The 21799-nt window shown below is 41.9% G+C and overlaps 1 protein-coding gene across 11 annotated transcripts in view; it reads left to right on the top strand.

The window, feature by feature from the left end:
• The window catches only part of FGGY (FGGY carbohydrate kinase domain containing), a 128277-nt gene that overhangs the window by 65782 nt on the left and 40696 nt on the right, over positions 1-21799 (top strand). For all 11 annotated transcript variants that reach the window (XM_053950755.1, XM_053950749.1, XM_053950746.1 and 8 more), the window contains one exon: positions 19538-19645. In XM_053950755.1, the coding sequence (XP_053806730.1) occupies positions 19538-19645 (108 nt within the window). The remainder of the gene's footprint in view (positions 1-19537; positions 19646-21799) is intronic.

The following is a 21799-nucleotide window of genomic DNA, read 5'->3' as shown; positions in this document are numbered from 1 at the left end:
ACCATGATGCCAGAGTGGCTTAAAGAGCAGCCTGAAATCTGAGCCAAAGCCTGAGCCTGAGTTATCTGTGACAAGCCTATCACTAATGTGTTACAGAAGAGTGTCTTTGGAGAAGGAGTGCCCGTCTTCAGTCACAGCCCTGCTCCCCCACCTCTTCCCTTAATCAATATAAATCCTTCTCCCTCTGAAAATTGCCATGGTGTATAGAATTATGAGACATATCATGACTAAAAAGAAAGAAAACCCCCCAATAAGCAGTTTTCACTTTGCTAATTTTTCTCAGTGAATTAATACAAAAGCTTTCTCTGAGATTGCAATTAAAATTTAGTGTCTGCTTTTGAAATTTATACTGTTTTAAAATGTATGAGTCTGAGAGCATTCCATTTAGATAAGTACCCTTTTCTGCCACATTTTTTATTTAAAACTCATTTTGGTCTTAAATTTAGAATGATTAGAACTTGAATTTTTCCAAAAAGGAGCAAATGGCACTGGGAGTGCTAGGGGTGTTGGAGAGGAATGACATGTTTCGTGGAGAAAGCTCTAGGAGAGAATAAGAAGGAGGCTGATAATAAAACATCAGCCTTAACAATAAGTTAAATTGTCTCTGTAGTAACAGCATGAGTCCAGTGTGATCTTGAGATTGAATAAATGGTGATCTTGTCACGTGGATTGTCGTTCAGCAAAGCATTTTAGCACGTGACTGAATTTGAAGATGTGAAAAATCCAACTGTTGTGAAGCAGAGCATTGAGCTTAAATCCCCTAGACCAACTGGAGTATGTTTTGGTTCCTTCCTAAACAAAAGTTTCAAGCTTCAAACTCTATCACTCTTGGCTTGCTCTGTCTTGGAAAAATCCCACTGGTACCTGTCTGTCTGTCATAGGGCAGGTGGGGCACCCTGGAGGAAGAAGTCACCCTTCAAGCCTTCAATCACTGCTTCCATTATTTCCAAGTTTTTTGATGGAGGTTTCTGCCCTTTCAGTAGAAGCTGTTTGAGTGAACTCTTGCTAACCTGTTTCATTTAGCTGAGTTAGTTTAAATTGTTAAAATGAGTTAATAGACACATAGTACTGGGCTGCAGTGAGCTGAGGAGCTCGCAGGCAGCTTCCCCCGAAGGTCTAAGGGCAGTGTTGGGTAGCTGGCAGTGGGCCAGCTGGCTCTGGCTCATTCCTTTAGCACAACCAGCCCTGGAGGAGGACATGTGTGTGGTTTTTTATTAATGGTTGATATTTGTACACTGGTAAGTTCTAACATACACCCAGTTCACAACAGTAGAATTGGGACTGGGATTAGCAAATGGCACTGGGAGTGCTAGAGGTGTTGGAGAGGAGTGACATTCTTTGTGGAGAAAGCTCTAGGAGAGAATAAGAATTGTTTGACTGCCCAAATTAGAGCACAGCACATCAATATTAACACGTTTTGTGTGCACTCTCCACAGCCATGAGAGTTGTGGCTCCATTAAATATGCTAATGTAGCAAAAGGGATGTGATAAAATCCATGTTGATGCTCTGTCATTGAAGCAACCCCAAAGTCAAACACAGACTGCATGATGCAGAACCTTTTAAGGCTTTTAGTCAGTTCAGTTCAAACTCAGGAACAGATGCTTGTGCAGTTTTTCCTAGATTTAAGTAGATTTTTACTTAAATCTACCTACTCAGCATTTTATAATCATTTCCTTAACCGCCTGCCTTCACCCATCTGCACAGGGAGGGGTGTAACAATCTCTAGCCAGCAGACAATAAGTAAATTCTAAACTTCTCTGGATCTAATCTGTGAAATGATTTTAGCATTCTGTTCTTTTATCTATTACCTGCACAGGCTGCATGAAGTGAGCGTGGAGCACACAGAGCAGTTGTATTTGTGTTTTAATGAGACCTATATGCAGCTGCATTTGGCCAAAATTAGCTGTTCCTTTTTTTAATTAGGGCTATAAAATGAAAGTATATTATACTTGTGTTTTGATAGAAATATATATTTTCTCTCTCCGTGTGCACCAAGGGACCCTGAGGGCTACAGAGATTAATCATCGAGTTTAATTTAATGCAGTGGGAGAGAGACCTGTGTGGTCAGGCGGGCATTAACAAGTGCCTTTGATGTGCCTCAGGTGCACTGAGCCCCAGTGAGCCAGCAACAATAATACCTTTGTGAGATGATCAGAGACGAGAGAGGGAGAAAATGGCCTGTGTGGAAACTCAAGGCCGTCCTTTGTTGTGGTTCTGGCAAACGAAGGAGCCAACTGTCAGGAGAAATTCAGCAAACAGAAAGCAGGGGGAAAGTACGGCTGGGTTTCTTTCAAGGGGCCATAACAGGAAACTGTTCAAAATCATCTGCAATGCCTTTCTTTTCCACCCCTTCCTCCTCCTCTGCTCAGGGCAGGGGGACTGCTCTTGGTATCTATAGTAGTTCCATTCTCTAGACCAAGTACTCCATGAGTCACAGGAGCAGGTAATTCTTGAACACGGCATTTACTTTAAACTTTCAGAGAAACTGCTCCTTGACCCAGTTTTCATTACCTCCAGGACTCTAGAGATCTTAAACAAAAGACTTTGCTAATCATGGCTTTGATATTTTAGAAAGTACAAATGTGGAACCTAATTTTACTCATGGCTATAATAGTTTAATTTGTGGTGGAACTACCATTTTTAAGTGAGGATACGCTTTTGGAATTAACCACCGACAGTTTGGGGTAATCAGAGGCACACAGAAAATTTCGTGTTTCTCTTGAATAGCTCATGGAAGCAGCAAAGTGCTTGTTGTAATTAGGTTTTTGACCCCAGCCCATGTCTGAGCTGTTGGTTGCTGAATGTCACTGCCACCTCAGGGCTCATCCATTATCCATGAGGAAAAAGAAAAGAAAAGATGGTTTTCTGAGTATTTTTGGACAGTTATGCATTTTACATGATTCTCTGCTGCCTCCTTTGCCCTAGCAAAAGACATGAGTAGAATTTGCATTTGGAATGGCAAATAAGCTGCTCTTTCACTTGTGAAGGATTGTTTTGGAGCTGGGATTCATCCCTGCAGGTTTGGTCTCTGTGCCCAAGGGAAAGTTCCTGACTTTCCTGGGTGAGCTGCCACTGCCATGGTGCTTTGCAGGCAGGGGCTCTGAGCTCCAGCACCCATACTTGGCTTTGGAACTTTTAGGAGCCTTTCCCTGTGTAGCCATGGCAACTACACAAAATGTGTGAGTAGTTTTTCCCAGCAAAATCACAGCAGGTTTGAGGCACTGAAACAGGAGCTTGCCTGTTATTCCTAACTTGGAGTTTGCATGGGTCTAACAGACATGCCCTAACTCCTGGGAATAAGGTAGCTGGCTTCCCTAAAAGCCTGTCTTCCTGCCAGTGTCTTAGAGTTTTATGGGACATTTTTAAGGTTTTAAAAATCCTTTTTTTTTTTTTTTTTTTTTTTCTGAAACCTTTTTGTAATCAGGAGGTTTTCAGGCACAGATTTCTGTATTCCCATGTCCCAATCCTGGACACAAGCGTGCTTTCGCAGGGCAAAGTTGTACCATCATGAAAATATTTCTTGTTCTTGCTCCAACACCTTTTGTGATTCCCAGATGAAGAAAGTAGGCAGAGCAGCTTTCAATGGGAGCATGGTCTGGCCTAATTTTAGCTTATTAATGGGGGAGTGTGAATTTGCTGGTATTTTGAGTCCCGAATGTACAAGGTTTGTGTTCCATTATCTCCAGAGTCTCTGATATTTATTTTTGTGTTTTCATTTAGTGATGTGGTCTGTGTTCTTCTTCAGTCATTCCTTCTTTATCAGTTCTCTGTACTCAACACTGCTTTTTGGGGATTGTCAAGGAAGAATCTCTTCAAGTTTATATGCAATATCTTCTTTTGCATCTGTTTTTGTTACTTCTGTGACTCTTGGCATTGGGAACGGACTCACCTGTCTTGGGATACAATTCATTTTTCCCTGGATGATAATGTTCATGTGCTTTGAACTGTGTAATTTAGTAATTTTTTTGAATTGGAGGGGCACAAGTAATTTGTCTTCTACCTTTTCAGATTTAATACGTGATCTGAAAGACAGAGCAACTACATGAACAGCAAAATGAGCAGATCATTTTGCTGTCCCAATGTTTACTATGGATTATTTCAGGAAGAATATCCCATACTCTCTCTCACTAAGCCTGACTAGCCTTTGAGTGCTTTCTGCTAAAGGAACTCCAGCCCAATTTGCTTATTCTAAATTTGTTCATTTGATTCTCGTGATGACTGGCAAACACAATAGAACTTCTTTGCTCCACAATATCCGCCCGAGCTGCCAGCTTTGTTCACACAAATAGAGTGTTAAGCACGTTTCCACCCCCAGAGCATGCACAGTACGTGTCCTTTGCAGTACATCCTGGAGAGGAGACAGCAGAGACATGCTGGCTCAAAGTGTTCTCAGAGCCTGATCTCTAATCTCAGTGGGAGCCAGACCAGCAAGTGGATTCAGTGTATTTTGGCTCTGCTACCAGAGTCTCCTCTTCAGAACACGCCACGTTGTTAAAGCAGCAGCCTTTGGAGTAATCCCTGCGCAGGGACTGCTCAGTGCTCCGAGCAGTGTGTTGGGGGCAAGGCTGGCAGGGCTGGGCAGGCTGGCGCTGCTCGGGCAGCTCGGTGCGATCCGTGCGCGCAGAGCAGCGCTGGAGCCCCGCTCGCTCCCTCCCATCCCCGCCTCGGAACGTGCGGTCTCCGCGGGGACGGGGCACAGTCCAGGGCAGCACAGCCCCTGCCAGCTGGCTGCCACCCAGCGTGCAACAGGGACAGCGATTTGTCCTTCTCCTGACCAGGGGAATGGCGCTGCCTTTGGGAGGGTCAAGCGAGTGGGAGAAGGGGGAGGAGTACAGGAGGGAACAAAATAAAACCAAAATCAAACCTAGTGAGGCTGGGGCAGCTTGGGCAATTTTGGGAAATGATCTGTGTGAGCTTTATGGAATTGATAAGCACCTGCCGTCTGGCTTTTTAAATATTCCTCTCCCGTGTAAAGCCTGTTGTGCACGCGAGCCGCAGCGTCTTTGGGGTGGGAGAAAGAACCGAGTGTCACAGGAGCCTCTCCCTCGCTCTGTCCTCATTCGGCACAGTTCTGCTGCCTTCTATATTGCGTTTGGCAGCAGTTGCAGTGTTGACTTCCCAGCTAATGAAGATGTTTTACATTTAGGGAAGGCTGTATGAAATGAAAACCACCTTTACTTCACGACTGTTGTTTCAGGTTGCCCGTCCTTGGTGTACACAGATTTAGGCTCATGTAGAGAAGGTCACAGAGCCTCTTTAGGTGCCTTTTCAGCCAGTGGCCTTAGAAGGGTTTTAAATCCATAAAATTGCCACCTTCTTTTACTTGTCCCTCAAAGAACTCCTCCACACCCTTTTTAATGAAACTCTCTTGTTCCATGTTCCAGCATCCTCAGTTTCAAAAACAAACAAACACAACTGTAATATCCCCTTTGCTGACATCAATTTGCCGTTGTATGCTTTGCTTGCTTTGTTTTGTTTTTAAAAAGCTAGAAGTAAAATATTTCTGCTAGCAGGGCATATAAAAGATTGTTGCTTTTCTGACCTCCCTATTATATTAATAAAAGCTAGGAGACTTCAGTAGTGGTGGGAGATCATGTGCAGGCAGCCTCCAAAACCCAAAGCACTTACTTGCAGAACTAGTAAACCACAAAGCTTAAGATCTTGAAATGTAAATAGGAAGTTGGAGAGTTTACTTTAGAGCCAGCAGTGGTGAGTCTGTACAATGTTTATTTCTGCTTGCCTCCCAGCCTTTCCTAAAGCTTGGCAGAGATGAAAGGGAGGCTTTCTCATCGAGTTATTAAAAGTTTTTGTTATGAGCAAGATTCCTTTGTTCCTGGCCTGGCATAATTCAAAGCTCAGGTATGCCTTGGTGATGGGGAGAATGGGATGTTCCTATTTAGCATATGCCAGTTCAGAGACATCAAAGTTTTGCACCCCAGTGCCTTGCTGGTAATCAACCTGTGCAGGGGAACGTATCTGAAAGCAATTTAATCTCTATTGTACATACATTAGGTAATGCTCAATAACATTCCCACAAAACTGTACATTCAACTCTCCTTGCCTTTTGTGAACAGATCAGTTGAGTTCAAAGACTCAAATAATAGATGTGGACAGGGAGAAGGCTTTGAAAAATGCTCTGCTTGGAGAGCCATGAAGGCTGATACTCAAGAAGCAACTCAGTGGCATCAGTGGAATCTTTGAAAATTCCAACACACGCAGTGCTTTCCATGCTGTGTTTCACTGCAAGCTGCCCTGCGTGACACAGAGGGATCAGGGTGTTGGATTCAGGGTACTGAGCCTTCAGAATACTTGCCCAGAGTAGCTGTGTCTGCCCCATCCTTGGAAGTGTTCAAGGCCAGGTTGGAGAGGACTTGGAGCAACCTGGGATAGTGGAAGGTGTCCCTGCCATGACAGGGGGTGGAGGTGGGTGGGCTTTAAAGTCCTTTCCAACCCAAACCATTCTATGATTCCGTGATTCTTTCTGCAGTGTCTGTTTGGGCTTTCCAGGTCTGACTGCTAATGGGGCTCCTCTCCTGTTGTTCACTGCTTTCCTCATGTTTTGCCTTAGGAAGAGTGAGCAAGAGAGACTGAGCTTCTTACATTCTTATGTTGACACTACAAAGATTTAGCTGTCTGGCTGCTGGAAATATTGGGCTGCCTAGTTTGGGCCTCTCTGCTTAAAGCAGTGTGGAATTGAAGGTTATCTGTTATTAGATTAAGCCCTCAATCCACCTTGCACCTTCATTTCTTAACTGTATATTTTAATAGGATGTGGGAGAATTTGCTTCTTCTGTTGTGGGAAGGAGGTTGTATTCTGTACTGTGTGATTCTGGGAAAATTAAATGTTTGTCTTCCTTTACTGATGTTCACGTGACAGCATCACTCCATTGTGGGGGACAGGACAAGGCAACTTACTTTTGATTTGTTGTTTAAGTAGCAATATTCTAATTTTTGTAAACAAAAGTCCATCAGCAGCAGCAACCTTTCATTGTAACAGAAGATTTTTGGATTTTTTTCCTATATTCTTCAAAGTGATGCTGTCAGATCTGACAGGTGCAACACTCCCATCAAGGCTGCAGGGTAACCAGATCTGATCACTCCTCTCTAGACCCAGAAGGATGGATTGGCCTGAAGCCCAAAGTCTTGAGCAGCCCCAGGTGTCTTCCTGGAGTGCTCTGCTCGAAGGAGCAATATAGGGGATTTTTCTCAGATCACAAGTATACAAATGTATAATGAATGACCTTTCCAGATCCCTTGTCTCTCTTGTTTTTGTGAGTAGGCATGAATTTATTGAACAGCCTGCTTGCTCTGTGTGTCTAGATCTCAGGGAGAACAAAAAGGACTCAATTTTCTGCTCTTTTTTCTGACAATAACTGTAAAAGATTAACTAAAATATAAATTAAATGAGATATGAAACGGGATATTATTGGTCATATCTTAGATTGTTCCTGGGCCCTGGAACAATGAAATGAAATTTTCAAGGGAATACAATAATAGTATGAAAAACAACTTAGGAGTTTTCTGTTAGCTTTAAAATTTTGGAGTTAGCCTTATTTGCAGTGAGGGTTGTGAAAGTTTGGGGTCAAATCCCATATTTTGTTTAGTGAGTTGGTTTGCTTCGTGATTCTGTCTTTCCTTGGTTCCCTCACTTGCACTATGAGCACGAAGTGAAGCTGTGCAGACAAACATCTCTCCAATGCAAGGTGTGATCTGAGAGTGCTGAGTATCAAGGGCTCCAGGGTCAAGGGGCTATAGATGCAGTGCTGTTTATTCTTCTTAACAGCAACAGTTCCCCCACTCAGGCAAATTCCATCAGTCTTTGGGCATTAGGTCTCTTACTCTGGCTTTTCCCCTCCATTTCCAATTCTGTTCATCATCTCATGAATCAATAGATCTTCATCTAAGTTCATTTTTGCTGTTCCAGCTGTGAATGGGGCAATATCTTGGATGGGGCAAGTTCTTTTAGGGAGCAAGTAAATCTCTTGTCATATAATCCCTCTGGAAGCAAAGTGGGGAGAAGCATTAGCTGCTGCTTTTCTCCCAGAGTCAGCTGGGAATCACAGTTTATGCTGAGTTCATTGTTTATAGCTGTGGGTGAAGGCCTGAGGTCCTCTCTCACTGTTTACTCTGTCCTTGGGAGTTTGTCTCAGTAAGTAAGGGCTGAATAAACACTGGGTAAGATCCTCAGGATTTGCCCATTTAGTTATTCAAATGTTTAAAAGTACGTTTTAAATAGTGTGTGAATGCATATCCCATATAATGTGAATCTGCTTCCAGCTCCAGGGGTATTGCAGAGGATTTATCGAACTGCAGCAATGATACTGTTGTTGGCAGTGGCCTTCACTGATGTATAAAGAACACTTAGATAATGGGGTAGGGAAAGGAAAATCTCTAAAATGAACTATATTAAAAAAAAAAAAAAAAAAAAAAAAAAAAAAGACAGTCCTTAAGGTGTGTGGGAAGGGCATCCAGCCACAGTGACAAGGACTGGGTCTGCCTGGGAATCCTCAGAGCTTGGCTTGGCTAGGGGTCCTAGAGGGCTTTTCTCAAGTGCCATGGAGGGGTAGAGTTTGTTTTGCTACTTGTGGCATAGCTGTGCACAATTCCCAACCTTTCAGTTTGGGGTGAGGTCTCAGTAGTCTCCTAAATTAAAGATTCTGCTGCAAGTAATATCTGAGACATGTTTGTTTAGGAACCAGAACTGAAGATTGAAGTGCTATGAGCTAAAGGAATAAAGGACTTAAAAAATTCCAGTATTCTTGTAAGAGACTTGCACTAGTCTGTAACTTGTCATTATAGCAAATTTATTTTATACTGCACAAATGGAGGTTTTCTTCATGAAAACTGGGGGTTGTTTGCAGTATCAGCCACTTCTGAAGGCTTGGTTTCTTGTGTTAGTTGAAGGTAAGAACAGAAATTTGCTTGAACTTCATCACACTGGAGGCTGGGAGGACATTTTTGTGTAAATTATTGTTTATTTCCTGTATTTCTGTGATCTGCCCTAAGACATCTGTGACTGCCCAATGTTAACAACAGGTTAGAAGAGACTATATGGCTTTTGGAGTTTGATTGTATTTTTTTAAACATGAGAAGAGTTAGTTCATATTGTGATGAGCTTTATGGGATTTAACTTTCCATAGCAGCAAACTGTAGTGTTATCAAGTGCAAAGTTAAAATGGCTGTGCTGGAAGATTTATAATCTTCACACAGACTGGCATTTTTTGACAGTGAACGTCTATCACTGGAGGAGAAGTAAAAATAAATGGGTGGAATAAATGGTTGTAGCTCATTTGAGCCCCTGGATCCCCAGTGAACTATTGTTTTGAGAGGCACAGAAGTAACTGCAGTGAGTCACGGAGCAGCACTGCTGCAGAAGGGTCCAGAACAGCATTTCAGCAAGGACAGAAGCCATGGGGTAACCAGACAACCTTTCAGGCCATTTATCAAAGCACTTGCAGTTCCCATTTCAAGGAAGGCGACACAGTAAATATGAGCAAAAAAAAAAAAAAAAAAAAAGGTTAATGTGTATATCTCTAGCCAGACATTTCACTAAATAAAACAATAAAATAAATCAATGCAGAACTGTTAGTGCTTAAGTGCTTAGCAAAAAGCATCTGAATCCATCACAAATGTGGGTGCTTTTCTTCTGTTTGGGATTTTGAAAACAATTTAGCAGATTAAAGGTCTTTTTTTACCAATTTCTGAAAGAAACCTTGACCTTTGGGAATACAAAGCAAAGGATCATAGGCTACTGTGTGTCCATCGTGTACTTTCCCAAGCTGAAACATAAATAAGCTTAGTGTTAATGGATACTGATAAAAAGCAGAAGTAAGTGGATGTGAACATTTAAGCTTGGAACAGTCAAAATTCATCTAATTTAAAGGGTTTGCTGCAAAGCTGAGCATTCAGTCAGGGTCCCTGACAAGACTTGTGAAGTTCTTGCATCTCTGATTTAGACAGAAGGAAATGGTGGATGTTGACTGAGTCTGGAATGATTACCCCTGCATTCAATCCCATTTAACTTCTTCCAGAGCTGAAACTTTCAAGTTGTCCCAGGCTTAATTCCAGGTTTGCTTCCTGGAATACACAGGAGTTTAACCTCATGCACAAGGAACACAAACTTCACAGGGATACAGACTTTCTGTGGAGGACACCAGGATTGTTTTTTTCCTGTGTCCAGGGACAGCAAACCCAGGGACAGTTCCAGAGGCAGATGTTGTACTTAGACTTGTCTGTTCTCCTGGAGACTGCTCTCATCAATGACTCTGAGTGACCTGATATACTGATAAGCTGACCTAACACAGTGATATAATGACCTAATAAAGTGATAATCTGACACTGCTTCCTAGAGCCTCCTGGGCTCTCCTTGTGCTCATGCAGAACTTGTTTGATCCCCCTGCTCCAGCTCCTCTCTGGGAGTGGTTCCCTATTCTTGAATCCAGTCTCTCAACCATCTGACAGTGCCTGGTGAAACCCTTCATTCTACAAAGCAAACAGCACCATTACTCTAGAGAGAAAACATGCACACCTAGGCCTCTGAGCCCTTTTAGGGTATGACATTTTTTAGACCATCATTTGTTGGATCCCAAACTGATCCAGGACTTGCCTCTTTTTTGACAGCAGTCTCAGGATCCAGCTTCCCACGATGGCAGAGCTCCCTAAGCCCAAGCTGCTTTCTCTTCCATCACCTGTGGGTTTCCTGACCCTGCTTCACAGATAGGGCTCAGAGTGTTTTGATGCTTCCTGGGTGAAAGCTGAGAGTCTGCTGCTCACAATGGCTGGGGAAAGTCATGGTCAGGAGATTGCTGGCAGAAGGTCTCATAAAAAGTTGAGAACTTTGTGTCTATTCCACAGCATTGATTTTTATATTTCCACCCTCTAATTGTTTCTCTCAGAGTGCCTACAGGTGGTCTGGTGGGCTGGTTAATTAGTGCTCCTGATAGAGCTATAATTAAGCCATGCTCCTCTTCTAGCTTGTGCTTTAAGTGGCCAACTTCCAAATGCTCCCATCTTCTGCAAACAGCAGGTAAAATTCAGCAAAGAACTGGAACAAGACTTGAGGAACACGTTCAGACATGGCCCTCTCAGCTTCTCTTTTATTAACCATTTTTACTTAGATAATAGTAAGACAAACAAAATGAAGAGCATTTTTTGCTTCCATTCCATTATAATTTTCTTTTTTCCCTGTTTTTTTTTATTCTGCTTTTGAATTTAGAGGTTTGAGTGCAAAGAGAGAAAGTCAAAAGTTTACAGTAGGAGAGGTAGGTACTAGTCTTGCTCTCTATATTCCCCTGGGGAAAATGGCAGGATTTTATAATGTGAAAAGTATTGTTCTACTTAAAACAAATATCAGTTGTCCATCTTGGCTGGTTAATGTTTAAAGTTGATATCATTGCCAGGTTCTTTCATAAGACTGGTATTAAAAAAGAAAAAAAAAGGCAAAAAAAGCAAAAATAAGATTTTAAAAATCCTTTTGTGCGATCGTGAAATAAGAGTAGGGGCAGATGAAGAAATGAACTGAGTAATCTATAGTGTGCATTTGTACCATGTCAGCAAGTCCCAGCAGCACTCCTGGCCCTGGTTTCCTGTGGAATGTGCCAGGTCCCTGGGATCTGTCACACCATACACCACAGAGAGATGATGAGTAGAGGTGGTTTTGCTGGGCAACTGACCTCCAAGTTTTGCCCATAATAATTTATTCATGTGGCTGTACCCTAAGACATTCTAATACCAAACATACCTTGGGCTGAAAATTGATGCAGCCTATTGGAAAAAATACCCACAGCCAGCTCAGATGAAAAAGCTGGACCTGGCTGCTGCCTGAAAACGGGGCCTCAGGAGGTGCAGGGGGTCACAGCAGTGAGTTACTTCAGCCCCAGAGCATCCACTGTCAGAAGCTTTTCTCAGAAATGCAGCTTCAAACTGGTTTTAATGGCAGATATCCAGAAAAGCTGCTCATATAAGTGCAGTCTCTGACCTCTTTATTCCCTGCCTGATCTGTTGCATTTTTAAAATACAGTGGAGTAAAACAGGGGTGTTTTTTTTGCTAAATACTATTTTTGTTGTTGTCAGTTTTTAACAACATTTTAATTGATGTGTTCTAAGTCTTTTAAGAGCCAGTATCTTCCTTGTCTTTTCCTTTGCTAGATTAATTTCTCTTTATACCAGTAAATATAAACTACTTCTGCTGGTCTAGATTAATTCCTCTCTATACTAATAAGTATAAACTCAGCACAGTTGAGTAACTAATATTATCATGAGTCAACCTATTCTTTTATTAAAAATCATGTTTTAATTTTTTTTTTCAAATGCCTTTCCTTATTTAGCCTTTAAAAAAATCTAACTGTGCAAATGTTTAATAAACTCATTGAAGTTTTACTCAAATTGATTCTTGTTAGATATAGAGCTGGGTTGTGCAGTATATAGTCCCAATATATAACTCACCTGAAATATTTTCAGAGATGAAGCAATCAAGTTGCCCTTGGAGCATGGTTTCTTTATTGCACATTAATCACATACCTGGTTTGGCCTCTCGTTTGTAGACCAGTTAATGTTTTATGGAGAATTTAGAAAATTAGAAATAGTTCTGCCTGTGTGTCATTCACATTTTGCTGCCCTTCTCACACAGGTTACTACTTGGAGTAAGAGGTAACAGTAGTCGCCAAGAATTCATTTTTCTCTCCTAGTTTTAGGTTGTACTGAGAGTTTTGTCTGGGAGGTAATTAATACAGGGATTGAATTTTCCAGGTCTCTGTGGCATAGCCTTGGCAATAAGTGATGAGGTTAATACTCAGTGAGGCATTCATGGAAGTGTTTTGTATCCCCTAAGCCAGAATTCTTCAGCTGCCTGTAAACAGGTTACCAAAACCATCCGTGGGTGGGTGAGCTCAGGCAGAGCCCCAAAATCCTTGTCCTCTCTCTTGTTGCTGTCACTTGTGTGACTTCCATCCTTCCAGTGGGATAAAGTGAGCTCTGTGCAAGAATTTTTGTGGTCTGGTCTTAATATCATGGCAGAGTAAATCTGTCACCGAGGGTGGCTCAGGGGATGCCAGCCTGTCACGTGGAGCAGAGCTGGTGACTTGCCCACCACAAGCAATGCAGCTGCATAGCAAACCTGTGATGGCCAGGAGACCCAAACTTAAATTATAAGCAAATAAATTGCTGGCAGTGTATGACCTGTAGGAATTGGAATATTAATAAATTTTAATTTCCTTTGTGTCCTGAAGTACATTTCTTGTGTTACAAAGCCTTATTTTCTTAAATATATCTTATATCAGGCTGAAGCTAGAATACTGTTTTGTGTTTAGTATGTAATTACTGCTACTAATAGACATATTTTAAGAAGTTGACTTGGTGCACCATACATTTAACTTAGAAAATAGCCTCCAGAGCTATAGGGAAGCTTAGTTTTAAACACATTTAGTGCTTGAGAAATAATGCCAGGATGGCAATTTTAGAGTAGGCATCAGTTCACTGAAAACAATTTCATGCCCCAGCTCTGCCCAGTTTATATATATATGTGTATATATATCTATATGCCACCAGCCAGTGCTGTTTTTAAATCACACATTCAGTAGCTATTACTGTGACCTAAGTTTGAACCAGAAACCTAGAAATGAAACATTCTTGGGTTTCCCTTTGAGTTCTTTCCTTTTTTTATGAATCTCTTTCATTCTTTGTCAGAGAGTTGGGGTCGAGTAGCTCTATAAGACCCATCTGTCAGCAGAAGCAAAATGATACAGTTTTCTTAATGCAGGATTTTATGCATCCATGTAAAGCCTCTGAATTGAATGACTGTCAGTATTCTCAAGCCACAGTCAGTCAGAAACTTTGAAAGTTAAAAGTCAGCAAAAAAGTTAATGAAAGTATTTGACTTGTCAGTGATCAAAGTCCAGAACTGTAAAGAGCATTTATTAGTTGGTGACTGATATGGTGCTTTGCCTTGTTTCTTTCTCTGCTCTCTCCATTAATATCTTAGATCTTTTCTTCATACCTGTCTTAGCCTAACAAAAGCAGCTGTTATTCTGAATTTCTGGCTATAGAAGCTGATAAGTGAGGTGATTTTCAAACAAAATTTCTGACCTAGCTTCTCCTTAGCAAATAATTACCTTTAAAAGTTTTGACTCTTATGTGACTGTACTCTAAAAGTAGAATAAAGGATTAAACTTGCTTTCATGGAAGTGAGTGTAAGTCAAGAATAGTCCCACAGAAATTATTTCCTCTCTCTATGGCATGTTGCAGGTAAATTGAGATGCTGATAGCAATAGCAGAATGCTGCCACATATCAGAAGCTCAATATTAAAAAGCAGAAATTAAAATGGCAGAAGATGGCTATAGCAGTATACCTTGTTAATATAAAGATTTGCTTTTCAGGTAACAGCCAAATTCTCCAAATTCTCTGTCAGTTTTATTGAAGGAGTTTGTGTGAGCCTACACCAGCAACAGATGGTGTCAGCTAGGGAAGAAAATTGCTGAAATTCATACTTCACAAAACTTCTCTCTCCAGTGTTTTATTTTATCTTGTCTCTGATTGCCATAACATTTACATAAAGCTGAGGAGGAAGCACAAGTATGTGCCTGATCATCATGGCTGATCCAGGAAAACAAAGCTAAGTGAAGCAAATCTCCCAGTGCCACTTGCTCATTTGATGGCATGGCTGGGTGCCCAGGTGATGCTTGTCTGTGAAGGTCTCTGCTCTGTCCTGTCCTTGAAGCCAGGGACAGTCCTGAAAGCTGAACTTGGGTTAAAGGCACTGACTCCTCTGATTCACTCACTTGAGCTGTGAATTAGCCTCTCCTGTTTTTTTTTTTTTTTCCAGGCAGACTTTTATAACAGAAGTGGAATTTTTTTTGTCTGCCTTTGTTTTAAAGGGGGAGGCAAGTGGGAAGGACTAACCTAAATTATATACATTACAGATCTCATATTAATGCCATTTAAGCAGGTCCTTTCTTAATTTACCTTAGTTCTATGTAGCCTTTTATATTTTAAAAACATTTTTCATTTCTGTGGGCTGCCAGATGTGCTGCTGATACCTTCTGATCTCAGGTAGTTTGACACTGATTTTCCCAGCGCACGCCAGGGTTCAAGTCTGGCCTGTAACTCATCCAAATGATCTATTCATAACAAAAAGTGCCTTCTGGCAGTTGCACCACAGCTGAATATTGTTAAACTGAATTCATCCTTTCATTTGTTTCTGATTGCTCTATAATGTTTACATATCTTACATATTAGTATGATCTTTTATAAAGCACATGCTGAGGTTAAACCTGCCCAGAGAGAACTTCATTTCCCTTCTTCTCCCTTTCAGAAGGTGTGGAACTCTTTTTTTTTTCCTGTCAAATGAGCAGGAATCTTGGAACTGCTTAGTGCTCATTTTATCCAAAACGATGGGGGCTGAGCAAGCAGGAATGTGTGTGCTGGGGAGGCAGGGAAAGGTGACAATTCCTTGCACGAAAGGATTGTCCCCATCCCCAGACAGAGTAACTGTGAGTTGGAACTGCCTGTCTGGGTGTAATCCTTGTCTGAGCTGGCATCATCACCCATGAGGGCAACAGTCCCTGTGTGAACACGTTCAGCTGAAATATTTATAGATGCAGCTTATGACTCAAAGTCTGAACAGGTTCAGATTCCTCTCGTCTTCTGTCTTCAAATTCCTGCTGCATTAATTGTGCAGAGATCACTCTCACCTCTAGCAGAGGATATCCTGTGTTTCAGTTTCACTCTATATAAAAGATAATAACTGTTACTATGTCTCACAGTGGGAGTGTGTCACAGGAGGAATTTCAGTTCAATGGAAGGCAGAAAATCTTAGGTTCCCTTCGAATTCGTATTTTAACTTCCAGAGAACGATGACATCTCTTATTTGCTTTAAAAATAAAAATCAATTGTCCATAAATCTGAAACACATGTTGTTTTTCTACTAAAAAGATTAAAGATTTTCTTAAGCTCATTAAAGGAAAAAAAAAATAATGACATTGATCCTCCTATATCACCATAAGAATGTCTCAAGGCAATTGAAAGCTGTAAAAGAGACATGGTGTTATTGTAACCAAAATAGCCCTGAATCTGGCAAATTATGCTTTTCTTCTGGGTTCTGCAGCAAACTTTGCAGTGTTTCTCCAACTTTATGCCACTGTCTAGTCATGTGTTTCAGTGGGATTGAGTGGGATGTATACTCAAACAGAATTAGGACCTTTTATTATGAAAATACAAATGCCAGCTGCTGCGTGGCTTGAAAGATTTAATCACCGTCCAAATATTTCAAGGAGGGGAAATGGAAACCATTTGCTGTTTCTGATGCGTATAGCTACAGGAGGATGCTCACCCTGTTGCTTCTCAAAGATTGTGTGTCTCTTTTGGGGAGTTTGTTATTCCCAATTTTCCTCCTTTCCACGTGCATCAAAGCCCAGAGTCTGCAAAATGTGAATTAAACTCCTTAAATGAAAGGGGGAAATGGGAAATCTGATTATGCCCTATCATCAGTAAAGCCCAGCATGACAGCCAGTGTTCTTTATTCCAGTTAAAAGTTCTCACAGCAACAAAACTGATAACCAAGTGCCCTGCTGGCTTTATTCATCAGTGTGGCAATTCCCAACGCCCTTGTTTGCTCTGTTCATGTGTTGAAAGTTTGCTGGAATGTGTACAAATGGTACTTTGGTAATAAGAGGATAGGAAGGTCTCAGTGTAATGTGAGAAGAGCCAGCATGGAAATATCCTGTCCTAAATTCCTGTGAGTGTCCAAAACACTAGGCCAGAAGTACTGGCTGCAGGGAGAATTTGGTCTTTTAATGAATCTAAAACATTTTTACAAGAGAATTTGGCAAATTGTGGACTAATAACAGAAAAAAGGTGTGGGATTTGTTTTTTATTTTATAAACTCTATTGCCTTCTTGATGTTGAGATTTTCCCCTAATTTCATAAAGCATCTTGATGCCTTTAATATCCTTTGGCTACTTGATTTTTTTCAGGTGACACAGCAGTTGGATTTTAAGCTTGATCTCTTTGCCTTAACCAGATTTTTCCATCAGCAGACTGCAGAACCCTGCAAAGTTCTCTGCATCACAAATATTTTGAGATAAGCCTTCAAAACCCCAGGCCCCTTCTGCCCTAAATGTACCTTGTCACCTCCTGGGACACTGTGCTGTGTCTGTGGCTGTAGGGTGGGAATGAGTTGGGATGTTTGAGTTCTCCCCATGCTTCCATCACCAGTTCAGAGCAGATATTGGCTGGTAACTCTGACCACATGCTGTGTTCTCTGTAAGGTCAGTGAAGTGGAATTGGTCTAAAAATCAGCTTGTTCTAGGATTTGCTTTTTGTTGTGCTTCATTTTGTTATTGAAATCATAAAACAAGGCTTGCCCCATCGAGGTGATGAAAACTCAAAGCTGTATTAATTTGTAGTTTTAAGAGAAAACAAAACAAAACCAAATGTCTTTGCAATGTTTTTGACGCAGCTTCGTCCACTTGGAGTCATAAATGCCTTTGTAAATTCAGTGCAGCTATTCTTGCTCTTTAATGGGTTTAGTCAGCCAAAATGTTGCACAGACACACAGACACATTGTACACACACATCTGTAGGGAAAGTAAGTCAGGGCATCAGAGCTGATAAGGGAGAACCAAGCAGGATTCCCAGATTTGTTAGGGGCGTTCCTGAGAGAAATCAGAATTTCTTGACACTGTGGTGGTGTATTTTGAAAAACAAATTTTTGTTGTTTTGTTTTCCTACTTAACTTCCTGACAAGAATCAGCTGTACTGTAAGTTTATGGCTTGAGCAGACTATTGTTTGTGCAGAAACCTCCCTGCTGCTGTATTTACTAAACATGTGTGATGCACAAATGCCAGTAAACTGCATTTCGGAGCATATTCCCTACTGGCTAGTAAAAACTGCCTTTAAAGTTCAGCCTGTTTAAATATAGAGAGAATGTGCATCAAGTTTAACAGGAACAGGCCTGAATTTTTAATTACTCTCAAAACTGTTTTGATGTGAAGTCCAGGCTTTATTGAATTCAACAGCAAACCTTGAGCATCCTTTAATGGGTCTAGAATTTTGCTGTTGAAGAGCAAGGTCTAAATACAAAAAAAAACCCTGTTGTCCCATTGACTAAGACCTCTCTTTTTGCTCTTCAGCATTGGAAACACACAGACTGATTTTGTTAGGGAATTAATTCTCGTGTCCTTCTCTGATAGTAGTTCCCACCTTCTAGAAAACAACAGTTGCAGATTTAGCCATCATCAGTGGGAAGTGCAGCATAAATCATGGGATGGTGTAGGACTGCACTGCTGTTCTCTTTTCCCAGTGAAATCACAGCTGTGTCTAACTTGAGTGTATATATGTGGTCCTGGAAGAGAAAACATGGATCTGGCTTCCAAGAGAAGACTAGCAGGGCATGGATGTCCTCCAGCCCCTGCTGCAAGAATTCCATGTTCAACCAGTTGGGAATTCACAATTAGTCTTTGGAGCAAGTCCTGGGACCCAAGTCCCACCATCCCAGTCCCTGGTGTGTGCTGGCCTTACTTGCTAGACTGGGCAGTGATCTGCTGAACCAGGAAGAAAGTCTAGAAAGTCTGTCTGGTCTATTGAAAGTGAAACCACTTTGCGAGAGGAAGGAAAATGCCTTCCACCCTTATCAACTGGTAATTTGCATCTTCTGAAGGAGAGAAAGGAAATGAACCAGTGTCTCCCACATCCTGAGTGGTCTAACCACGAAAGCAGGGAGTGCAGGGGCCAGGCTGTCCCTGTGCTGGGGATATTGGTGTGTGAGTGGTGAAGCACAGCCCTGCTCCGTGCCTGGGAGACACTGCTCACATATCTGCCTGATCTGCCCTCACAGCTGTGAAGGAAGGAGTGGTTTGTGTAAAGCTAAGCCTAAGTAAAGGGCAGAATCTGGTGTTTACCCGGGCACGTTTGCTGCTGAAGCCAAGCAGATCCCAGCCCAGGTGTGCAGCCTGCACCTGAGGCACCCGACTCTCCTGGCACTGTTGTGAGGGCACTGGAGCTTGGGCTTCCACTGCCAGCATGGAGCTGATGGCAGCTCTCAAGGGACATCACTGTCCTCTGCCAGCAGGATTCCCTCCTCATTCTGAGCTCTCCAAATGTACAGGATGGGTGCTCTGGAAACTCCTGTGGTCCATTGCAGTGCCTGTGCCTGCTCATGCCAATTGAGCAGAGTACTGTATCCCACTAGTCACTGTAAATAAGGCCTTTTTTCTGGAGAAATGAGGCAGTTTACCTCTCTCCTATTCCTGAAATTTCTTACTTTCTGTTTGGCCAGGCCCAGTTCTTCTGTCAGTGGGGATGAGTGGGTTGTGGGCTGTGTGTGTCTTGTCATCTAAAAATTATGTAAATGGGGGAAAATATTTTCCCTCCTTGTTTTGGAGTAAGTTTCTACCTGTACGTCTCCATTTCTCTAGGTAATTCCAGTGGAGAAGCAGGAATTGTCTCAGTATTGGACTCTGATAGCTGCCAAGCTTTAATTGTGAAGTTCCTACTACGACAAGCACTGGGATTCACTAGAACTTTCTATTGCTTTTTCCAGGTCAGTGAAACCCCCATTTTTGTGCCTGGTGTTTGGGGACCGTATTTCTCTGCCATGGTACCTGGATTGTGGTTGAATGAGGGAGGCCAGAGTGCTACAGGAAAACTGGTGAGTGCTTGGAGACTGGCAATTCAGACCTGAAACACCTCCATAAGATCATGGGATGTTCCAGGCTGCTGAAAGCAATTAACAATTAGATGAGTGTTATGTCTGTTATGTAATGCTAATTTGCATAGAGATAGGGAATTATTTACAGGGCATGTCTTCCTTTTATGGTGGTGGTGATGATTATTGTAATTATCTTACAGGCAAATTGGCTTCATTCTTTGCTTTAGCAGGAGGCTGAAACAGACTCTGAGGTGAAGAAAATGATACATATTGTATTATATAGATCAGTTGTGTTCACTGATGGGCATAAATGAAAGCTATAGGGACAGAACAGTAATACAGTAACATATTATTCCATCACCTTCATTGTTTCCCTGAATACAAAGAATCTAACAGTATTAGGTTAATTTAATTTACCAATAAAAATTAGAGCTAAGCAGAGTTCACAAAAAATGAATTTTTGTATTTACAAGAAGGCAGTCTGAAATAAAATATATCAAATTTAAAGAAAGGCTGCATGTACACAACAGTATTTAGGCTTCAGTCTAAAAGCAAGTCAGCAAGTCCTTGACTACTTAACCCTGGGGCTTCTGGATCTCCTTGTGTTGATGCCTTGTGAAGGCTGGCCTAGAACAGATGCTGGACAGAGCTAAAGAATAAAGTAGGGGTTTATTAGGAGGCCTCAATGGATCCACCTTGGGCAGCACAAGAGCCCAGCCAGGGCTGCACCCAAGATGGACCAAAATGGTCACAAAATACACAACTGGTCATGGAGTCTCTCACTTTTACAAGTTCTGCTTCATTTGCATATTGGAGTTAATTGTCCAGTTACAGCTTTAGCCCATGCAGTCCCATCCTGCTTGTTTTTCTCTCTCCTGCCCACATTGTTTGTGCTCTTGGCATGAGATTTGGATCATTTGTCCTTGGTCCTCAGCTAGAGAAGGAATTTTTTTGTCTCCCTGCTCAGTGAAGAGAGCTCACCATCCCTTACTATGAAGTCTACACTTACACACTAAAGCAGTACAGAATCTGAAAAATATAAATGCTAAAACCTGAGGCATCAGTGTCACCTTGCCCAACCTGTGGAAACCCTGGCTGCCCTGAGGACTGAGCTGCAGGGGCCTCTGGAGAGGCTGCAGGAGACAGCCCCAGGCCTCTGGGTGTCCCTGGAAAGCCCCAAGTGCAGGTGGGTTTGGTCTGTCCCAAACTGCAGCTGTAATCACTCCTGACTCAGCACCACCCATCTCTTTAAAAGCCTGGAGATGGGAGTCCATGGCCAGGAAATGCACTGGGGCATTTGAACATTCCATATGGAACAGTCACTGAATGAGAAGCAGAAATCCTCCTGGATTGGGAAACCCAGACACACCCCAGGCTGAGCTGTGACTGGGGATCCCTCCTGTGCTCTCTCTCCTTGGCCACACCAACCTGACATTCCTCTGTGTCACAGCTGCAGTGGCACAGTCATTCCTCCTCCTGCAGCCTGGCTTCCCACCCCACCTCCAGCCCCTCCTTAGCCTTGTGGCTAAAAACTGCTTTTGCAGCAGGTGGAATGTGCTTTCAATTTTTCAGGTAAAGATTGGGCTAGGACCAAAAAGTGTTCCATTTTTCAAATAACTGCTACAACTAGACATAAAACTAAATAATGTCCATATAAAATAACAAATGTATGCTCATAGCTCTACCATTTTTCAAGGAAAATAGCGGATCTTGTGTGTTGCTTTGCAAGAACACTTTTGAGAAGGAAGTTTCTGTGTGCTTAATTCTGAACAGGTAAATACACTTATCTAAGTTCCAGACAGGATACAGGCAGTCAGTAGTTTTTCTTGGCTGGCTCACAGAGGTTCCACACTTAAAATGTACAATGAGAGTTAAGGCATTTGAAAAAGATGATTTTAAAAATCCTTTCCTTTCTTGCACCAGAGAACAAGGTGTTCCTGAATCATTAAAGAAATTACTGGGAAAAATTAACAGTCTTGTTAGGACCCACAGCAAAAGTCAGCTTGAAGTACTGTTAGGAATATTAGGGAAAGTGTCTCACTAAAACACTCTTGGGATATCCCATGTGGTTTTCTTGAGGTGGTGTGAACAGAAGACACATAGGGAGCCATGGAGACACATGTGCACTGTGCAGGGTACATTGCATTTATTATC

This window comes from Vidua chalybeata, chromosome 9, assembly GCF_026979565.1.
Source record: "Vidua chalybeata isolate OUT-0048 chromosome 9, bVidCha1 merged haplotype, whole genome shotgun sequence".
NCBI lineage: Eukaryota > Metazoa > Chordata > Aves > Passeriformes > Viduidae > Vidua > Vidua chalybeata.
Note: the sequence above shows the minus strand (reverse complement) of the source record. Positions and strands in the feature narration are given on the sequence as shown.